Here is a 10,073-nt window from a genome sequence, read left to right as displayed (position 1 = left end):
CAGATTTCTGTGATTTTAGGCCCAGCACATGGAGCTTTAGAGTTAAGCAAGAGAAAAGAATCAGGTGCCCATTTGCACAGTTTTTTTCCTTTACTTACACGACCCTAAGCCATCTTGAGATAACTGAAATATGGAGCAGAGCTAGCTGAGTAAGGACACGGTGTCTCTGTTACTAGCTAGTGATCTACAACATTTAATCTTTTTTTTCCACAATGGAAGACTTTTTCTCCTGTCCTTTGGGCCTCCTCTCAAAAGAGCTGTTGCACAACTCCTGATTCCGCTTGTGTCTCTTCTTTTCGAACATGCTGTAAATCCTGAAGATGAAAAGTCCCTGAAGCAAACAACTGAGATTATGGATGGAGAAAATGCATAAGTTCTAGAACAGAATCAGCCACTGAGCTGGCGGCTCTGGGCAATGGCTGCCACAGATGCGGTTATCCTCCCGTGCTCCCTCTGCACACACAGTCACACTCCTCATGGTGCTCCAGGGCCACATCGGTGAGAGATTTATGCAATCCCCTGACACCAATCTTTGGTCTCAACTGAAGGACCTAAAAGGGAACAATGTAAACCACCTTTAAAATCCACAATGTCAATTTCATAGACAAGAATTTTGGTTGTTTTCCTTGTGAAGATACCTGAGCACATCTTCCACCCCTCAAAAATATCATAAGTGATCAGCATTATTTCATGAAAGACAGGACTACTTATTTCCAACAATTTGAAGGATGCTGCTTCAGAAAACATAACAATCCTTCAGGGAAAGGGTATGTAATCTGTTTACTCATCTGACAACACCAGAGAACATTTCACCGTGGAACCAACTACTATACAATTCTTTTTTCTGTTGGCTGTTGGTTTCTTTCACTCATTCATTTATTCACATACTGGACAAATATTTATACTTGAAGCAATGCATGTGAGTACGGCAATACCGGGAAAAGAAACACGATCACTCTACAGCTGAGTTTGCTCAATTATGCCACTCATTAATTTTCTTGGCTACTCTTCAAGTACTCTATAAACTTGATGAGCTGGATTAGATGTACTTCATAGACTTCAGCCTCCGTCACAGCTAACTTTCTGCAGCTGCATCCTACTGTGTAGTCTGTGGAAGCATGGCAATACTAACCACAATACCTTCTTGACACAGTGATATTTGTAGTTTGGATATTTGAGATTTTTAATAAAAACATAGCAAAATGGACAGTGACACTAAGCACATCTCCTTTTAAAGTTGTGACAAAAGGACCGAGCTATGTATTCCATAATATTTGAAATATTTGATAAGAAATTATAATTCTTGTAAGAGAAATGATAAAGTTTTTTTGAATTAGGAACAAAGGACAGAGCACATAATGCTAGCGAGTTGTCTAGCTTCTCTGTTCTTTGGTTATGACACAGATAGATTCATAGAGCAATTACTAAAAGATACCATTCCTGGAAATTATTAATCCACAAAGGCATAAGTTAAGTCTTATGACTGTTGTACTTAAAAATTTAAAAAAAGAAAATCAAGAATGATTATACCTCCTTTGGAGTATGTGGTCATATCAAAGGTTAATTAGCTAAAATTTCTTTGAATGCTTATAGGGTGCCAGGCACTATAATAATGTTTTTACATACTTTAACTCACAAGAATTCTATGAAGTAATTTACAACTATCGCCAATATTTTACACATGAGTGAACAAATGCTTAAAGAGAAACGTGACATAGTCTCTATTCATCCTGCTGCCAAATGTGAATTATTAAAGTCAGATTGGGAAATTATTGTGGAAAGACTCATCATATTACCATTAATTCATTCTTCTTTAGTAACTTTCTTACTATAGAGAGAAACTGCAAAGTCTTTTAAAATCTATGAGAAATGGTAAACTTTTAAAGCACATTACATTTCACAATTCTAAGATAAAAATTATAGCTCTAATGTGAAACTTAACCTCATGTCTATTGAATATTATTTTATGTGTCAGAATTGATAGTAGTTTTGAGCAAGTTAAGGCGGCATCAAAACTAATGCTGAAGATACTGGTATATTCCTTATCATACTTTTGTTGTAAATCATTTTGGGAATCAATTTTGGAATGACATAAACTGTAATAATGGCATAGCCAATGCTTCCAATTCTAATTTCTACTTGTACATATTTTCCAAGTTAACAGGGGAAATTACTATGAAAGGTAGAGTTTGTGGATGTTACCATATATAGTCCTAACAGTTAATCATGCCATGCTACAATCCTAAATCCTTCCTTCCTCAGGCAGGACAACCATGTCATATGTAGTACAATTTATGAAAGTGCATATTTATATTACCTCACATGAATGTCTTTATTCACAGGAAAAAATTGTATTTTTTTATTAAGTAGATATTTATTCTGCTTGATTCTCTTATTGGAAAAATAAAAAGTAATGAAGTCATATTGAAATAAGGTCAGAAAGACAAATTTTTGCTTGGACTAATGCAAATGTTTTATAACAATTAAAAGTGACTCATAAAGACACACGAGGGACAGCTTCCTGAGATATGAATGCCACATGATGCTGAGGTTGCCATAAAATTGGGGAGAGTCCAACATTAATTCCACAGAATGAAGACATAAAGGGTGAAGAATCCATAAGAGGTTTAATCTCTTTGAAGTAATTGACTAATAGGAAGATTAATATCACCATGAACATGTCTTCTTGGGATTTATGTCCCCTTATGAAAAATAAGTATCGAGGATCTCCTTTCTCCAACATAGACCGTTATTTTTCTCCAAGTTTCTCTTTAAAATATTTTCCTTCATATTTTGAAAAATTGCTAAGTTTCACTGATTTTTTTTCCCATTAGAACATTTTTCTTTTTAATATGACAAAAACTTCATTGACTACTGGGAGGAAGAGCTTTGTAGATCCTTAACTGTCTGAGTTTGTCAGTTAATAATCCTAATTAAAGAATATGAAAACATAAATTATTTTGTAAACCTTGCTTTTTTTTCATGACTGCTACATTGCCTTTGTTAAAAATAATATTTTCTGATCTATTCTTTTGTTATTTTTAAGACATAATATACCCAAAGGAACCCCAAAATAAAATGCTCTACCTACCTCATGATATTTTTTAGTAACTTTACTTGGAACACATTGACATTCATTGCAATTATGGAGACAGCAGGCACAGTTTCCACCACAGCGTTTAACCAGGAGACAGCCTGGCCAGAAAATTGTGTCAGTTCTCTTTAGTTCTTCCCTTATGGACACAGAGAAGTTACGAGGTGTACAGCTGTACAACTTCACCTCCTCTTTTAGAAGGTTCAGATCCACCACTGCAGGGCAAAAAGAAAGCAAAGAAAAATACATGTTCATTCATGCTTTGAGCCCGAATGTGTTTCATGACACTTTTTTTCATGAAGAAATCTAGCTATTTCATGAACAGACCCCTAGCTTCCTTTCTTATTTTAACTAGGTTTCGGGCTATGCTGTTCGCAAGTTAAGACTTTCCATTTTATAGTAAACAAAGCTTCATTATGACTTAGTGACCAATAAAGGGATGCCATTGTGTAACATGAAGAACAGTGCCAACAAAACAGTTGAGAGCTATAAATAGGAAACTTTACAGAGAAAGAAGAGGGCTACACCTTTTAACCTTGGTAAAAAAGCAAACAAGGAGAGCATTGGAGAGAAGAAGAATAGAATATAAATGATGAATGTTTTTATTAAAAAAATAAATGCAATTTCTAAAAAGATGACAAACTCATGCAGCGGATGAAGAATGACTTCCAGAAATGCTGTATGATCTTACTGGCAGTAAGAATCAAAAACTATAAAAAAGGATGAATGGATTTTTGGAAACAGTTGAGTGGACCATGGGTAAAAAAAATGATATATTTTATAAAAGCAGGAGGAGGTGCTAGAAAGCAAAGTCTTGGTGCATTAAGTAATTTATGGTCTTTTGAAATTTAGATAACTAGACTCCTTTGGATTCCTGTTCTCCCCCTTCTGAAGGATGGAAGAAATGTGTAGTTGATGACCATTGTCTTTGTTCTTTAACAAGCTGTTTAACTATGCTGTGCTTTATTCTTTAAAAGAATACCTACTTGTGAAGACCAAACAAAATATCTTTTCATCAGATTGTTGCAGTAAATTCTCAAAGAACTATTGTTTTTAACTACAACATGATACTACCTCGAAAAAAATTATATCAAAATAATAGGTCATGTTTAATATAAATTTACACATAACATAGGAGTAGTAGTTAATTATTATTGTGACAAACATCTGTAGTATAATTTTTATTTCTGCTTTATAACTGCTTTTTCTCCCAAGAACTATCCAAATGAAAGCAACTCCAAGAAAATATAAGCATTTTGGATAGCATACCCAAACAGAGCTGATTTTTCTTCAAAATAAAAGTTGTATTAAATGTTGACATTAACTAAAATATAACAAATTTGGTTAAACAGCTTTTCACTAATGTTGCTTGGAACATATTGATGTATGAATTGAAAGAAAACATTGTCCGGTTAAAAATGTTTCAAATGTTAATAATTGCTATGTAATTTTTAAATATGATAGGTCAATTTTTTTAATACTTTGTACATGATAAAGTAATTAAGAATAAAGCACTTATTTTCTTGACTATGTTATACTTGTATATGAGACCAAATTTTTCTAAAATTTTAAAGGAAGCCAATTTATATATATTCAATAACTATAGTAAAGTTATACACATGCAACTGTAAACAGTAAGCTGCAGGGTTGCCAAACCTTGTTCAAATATAAGGAAGAAAAAAGGAAATGTTAATTCATTCGCTTCATATCATTATCTTGGTTAAAAATTTTTTTTTCCAACTCAATAGAAAATCATTATTTTTGAGTCTTTTAAGATTTCCTCTTCATCTGAAAAATGATCCTGAGAAAGAAAAGCTTTTAAATATTTAAAATGAAATGAGTTCATTCTTTTGAGTGATATGAAAGACCAATTTATCTCAACCAAAATTAATGAGATAATTAGGGTAAATGGTGTCACATATTTTACCTGATATCATTTTGCTGAGCTAACAGTATATATGCATATTGCTCCTTCTTTGTTAAAGTTAAACATGAATGTATTTAATCTTTTTTCTTGAAGTTAATATCTGGCAAGAAGGGAGAAAACTTAAAACACGCACACACACAAAAGCCAGTTGTCTAAATTTTGCTCATTTGAGATTTATACTTCTTTAGAATGTGAATAAAGCTCTTAGCTTTCAAAGGATATTCATCTACCTCAAATACTTTTAAACACGCTATTTCATGAAACTAGAAAATGAGACTGTATATGTTCACTTTAAAATGTTTACTTAACCACAATAAAAGGTTAGATAGATTTCCCAAGTGAACTAAGTTATGATACCTGCTCTAATGCAAAAATTTAAACACACTTTCAACTGAGCTTCCACTCGTTTATCATGTTTGACACAAAAGTCAAAAGCCCTTTCTAAGTACTAGTTAAGCCTGGCTTAGAAAACATGGTATTTTTCTTCTGCAGTAGCAGGTATGAATGAAAATCCTGAAAGGGAGGAAGAGAGGGAAAATAAGGAAACAGAAACATTATTGAGGTCTACACTCGCCTACAAAAATAATGAAGGCTTTTAGATTTGGACAATCTTATTTGAAATTTAGGCACTATATCTCAGGATTCAAACTCACAAAAACTAATTAGAATAAGTCACGTAACTATATCTGGTGACACTATTTTTCCAAACACTGCAGAACTTAAGGCAAAATGACAGAGAGACAGAGACAGAAACAGAGAAAGAGAGACTGAGAGAGAAAACATGCAGGAGTGTGAGCGCATGCCTGGACACATACTCTTTTAGAACTTAATAATACTCCCATGAAACTTTCTCAGTGCAAACTATTGTACAGTAAAATACAGGCTTCAGATTCTTTTGTTTTCTCTTTTCAGAACTATCCTCTAAGACAATACATGCACTAATTAGTCTCTCAAAAGAAGGAAGATCTGAGCATGTTATTATTTCCATGCACATTTTCTTGCTCAGATTCATCAGTATTAACATTTTACTTAAAAGGACGTTACTAACTGAAAAAAAAAGTGTGCTCACATTTTACTTTGTTGGTTGTTCATTCTTTTAAGATATTCAGCCCAGGGATATTCTATTACTGTAATGCTATCTGAGGGTGGTCTTTCAAAGATGAATGTGGTAACACTGAGATATGTTTATTCTGTGGAAAATCTATTTTGATGTCTAATTAGAAGCTTTTAAACGTCTTACTCCCCATTTCTTTGTAGAAAGACTCCTGGGAAGGGAGTTGGTTTTGTCTATATAGATGTTATCCCACACCTGCATTTTAGTTTATGTAAAGTTCCAAAAATATACACTGCTTTTCTCACACTTACTGTCTGCACAAAAAGTTAATAGTTTTGGCAAACTGCAAAAGGTTTCAATTTGGAAAGTGCTAAATGAATATTTGAAAGATCTGGTTCAGTGCTGGATGCTTTTAAATGTACACTAGCTGCAGGCCAAATCTTCCTGGAGCACCTGGTGGCTAAAGGCATGGCTGGAAGGGAAATTTTCAGGCTGGAATCCTAAAGTCAGCTGTCAAAAAACTAGAATTGAGTTTAAAATTTGCACTACTTCTTACAGATCAACATGATAAAAACTTAAAATTTGCAACAAAGGTTCTATTCCTGGCTCTTTCAGATATTCCTGGGTCTTCATTTTCCTGTTCTTAAGTGAGGGGGCTGGGGAGGGGGTGTTTCTCAATTATTCACCAAGATCAGATTTAAAACTATGTAACAGCTTTCAGCATCTGCACAAGATTTAGCTGCCCATGTTCTTGAACACAGGTTTTAAAGATCGCTGAAAGGAAACCATGTCTGCTGGCATAGCAAAATACCATGGTTGGCAAGTCTGAACATGACCTGCAGAGATTAAAGCTCCAGATCCAAAAGGCTGAACCTCTTAGCAGGAAAGGGTAGGAATCAGGTTTCTTTCTGACATGATTTAGAACAAGTCTGGTGTAAACTGCCCCAGTGAATCACTCAAATTAAATAATGTTCTTTCTATATCAATTCTCTAGACTGTCATTCCATTCTTTAAAGTGACCTTGGGTAGATTTCAATGTTTCTGACAGACTGAAACAGAATTTTGAGTGTATTATAATTATCCAATTATTTCCATTACATTTTCATTTGTGCCTGAAATAGATGCTTTGCAATTCCAACGTTAACCAAGAACATGCGCTAACCTTAGAGTCAACTTGGTTAACAGCATTTTCAATTTCTTGACCATGTGGAATTAAGTTTAATTGTCAACCCTTTGACTCTTTACAGGGGATATGCTCATATGGTCAAAAGCTTTCATTTTAGAAGCTTCACCTGCCTGCTCAGCTCCACCCACAGTTGAGTGGGGCAGAGAAAATGGTACCTCCCCTTGTAATATATTGATAGATGTCTCCGTTACAGTATCCCTTTTAATTTTTCAAATCCACTGAGTTATAATGCATTCTCATTTACTATGTTAATATGCTCAATGTTATGAAAATTAAAAGATATAGCAGAGAAATGGGAAACATTCCAGCTTCTAAGAAAATTAGATGAGGTTCTAATCTGAAGAGAGAATTTACCTCTGGATTTTTTTCCAAAAACAAAAGCCTTGCCAAGAAGTTGCCAAGTTGGCCTATACAGATCTTCCAAGTCCAACTGCCATCGATCTGGTTCAAGATATCGAATAAGATCTTCCAATGTACTGAAGGCAGTGACAGCGTTATTAAGCAGGTCGAGGGGCAAAGCTGATGGGGGTAGCACTGATGGACTCACAGCTTCTGTGAATTGCTGAAAGTAAAACAAATCCTAGGTTAACTGTTAATATATGACAATGTATTCATTCTGGACTTGTATGTATGAAGTTAGGTAGACTGAGGGTAAAATCACATGAGAAACAGATTCTTATTCAACACAAGTCATTACTTTGCCAAGATTTTGTGCAGATAAGCACAAACTCCTATGCAGTCAATGAGAAAAATATAAATTTTCATTTCCACAATGTGATAACTAGTGGATGTGGATATCTGTTTCTTAAAAAAGAAAAAAAGTCTCTATGGTTCAATTATAGATTTGCAGTGGAAACTATAAAAGTTTACCAAGTTTTTCTTGTTTTCCACTTTTCATTTGCTTAAATCTGGTAACTCACTTGATAGATATGCAAAATGAGATGAATTATACATTTACTATAAAATAATTGGTCATTAGAGATTTAAAACAAAATACAGGTGAAAAGTCTTTGACATTAGAGATCAGGTTAATCAAGACAGAAAACACCCAAAACATAAAAGATAAGTCTGATAAATTTGCCTACTTTTTTTTTTTTTTAAATAGGAGTAAAAGACAAAAACACTGGAAAAACATCTTGGCAAATTCACTGACTGTCACAAGATTAGTATCCAGAGTAAACACATAAAGACAAACAACTCAGTAGGAACCAGGCAATTCCAGACAGGAAGCTCGAATGCCAACAGACATAAAAACATGCTAGGTTTCTTTAATTACCAGAGAAAGCAAGATAAATTGAGATATTATTTTTCACATACCAAAAAAAAAAAGATTCTATTTTACACACATGACATTGGCAGGCATTTAAAAGAAAGGCTTGCCAAGGATGTGAGTAAATTGGAATTTCTCTGCTGTGCCTGAGAAGTGAGTGTATCTCCTACAATCATGCTGCTTGATGGAACAGATGTACATGGGAAACTAGAGTTGAAGATGGATACAACCTATGTTCCTGCAATTTACTTAGAGGTTTATAACCTTTGACTTGTGCACATGGAAATATGTGAAATATTAATTGCAACATTAATTGAAATAAAAATTGCAAAAAAACGAAATGCCTGGGTATAGAGGAATGACTTAAGCATCACCATTTTAAGTGGCAATCAGCAAAATGAGACAAAGATTTCAATAAAATTTCATTGAGAATCTCCTCTTCCCCCCAATTTTTAAATTGGACTAAGGGTAGAGAGTCAGGGCTGAAATCCAAATGGGAAAAATATATGAATAAATGTTTAACTTATTTTTTTATTATTATTTTTTTTTCTTGTGGAGGGAGAGAGGAGGTGTTACTAAATAATACATATATGTTGACTGCTATTCATTATATCAAATCTAAATTAAACTGTACTCATAAAATGCAGTCGTGTATAGTCATTAAAAGTGAGGCCTTCTGGGAATTTTATTAACAAAAGAAATGGTCTACAATGTAATAATAACTAAAAGAAAACCAAGTTATGTAAATACAGCATTAATATACCATGACTTCAGCAGACAAAGTAAACAAAAAAAAAAACAAAGTGCATACAATGTCGATAACATTCATTTCTGCTTTAAATAAGAGTGATTTTAATGTTTTTCTTAACAAACATCCATATTTTTAATATTTTCTATAATAAATATGAATTCCTTTTGAAGGTCAGGTAAAAATCATAGCACTGGCTATAAAAACACTATCATATCAGCTCTTTCTTTTCACTCTCATTACTTGGTTGAGATACTGAAAGTCCAGCACAGCTACCTCTAACTTTTTTCTATTCCCTACAGACTTTCCCTTATTCTTTTTATTCTAAGTCTCATAACCCTGGGTTAATCTACCTAAAATAAATCACTGATCATGCAATGAATTAGGATAAATGCCAGGAATACTCATCTAGAGGACAAAAATTCAAATTCCATACCCTGGGCTCAGGATCCTCACAGTCTGACCTTGGCTCACCTTCCTCATCTAATCCTCTACTCATCAAAGACATGTACATTTTGTTCCACTCAATCTCATTTTTTCGCTAACTACTGCGCATGTCGTATTCATTTCAGACCTTGTATTTGGACGCACACTAAATGCTGCTCTCCTTTCTCCACATGCACAGCTCTCCCTCCAGTGATGCACATAATAAATGTTTGCCAATGATAATAGCCTTTCTTTAAACTCAATTCATCCATGAAAACTTCCTCAGTAACAAGTCATTACTGGTCCATATATCTTAACAGTGTTAACTTGAAAAAGATTCCTTTTCTGGGCTATCTTGTGGGCACATG

The 10,073-nt window shown here is 33.9% G+C and overlaps 1 protein-coding gene across 1 annotated transcript in view; it reads right to left on the bottom strand.

The window, feature by feature from the left end:
- Positions 1-434: 434 nt before the first annotated feature.
- PDGFC (platelet derived growth factor C) overlaps positions 435-10,073 on the bottom strand; it is a gene marked incomplete at both ends in the record, with an annotated part of 159,999 nt that continues 150,360 nt past the window's right edge. The window contains 3 exons of the mRNA XM_084245228.1: positions 435-551; positions 3,092-3,309; positions 7,616-7,823. Coding sequence (XP_084101354.1) covers positions 435-551; positions 3,092-3,309; positions 7,616-7,823 — 543 coding nt within the window. The remainder of the gene's footprint in view (positions 552-3,091; positions 3,310-7,615; positions 7,824-10,073) is intronic.

The sequence above is a fragment of the Talpa europaea genome (assembly GCF_964194135.1).
Source record: "Talpa europaea genome assembly, chromosome: 10".
Classification (NCBI taxonomy): domain Eukaryota; kingdom Metazoa; phylum Chordata; class Mammalia; order Eulipotyphla; family Talpidae; genus Talpa; species Talpa europaea.
Note: the sequence above shows the minus strand (reverse complement) of the source record. Positions and strands in the feature narration are given on the sequence as shown.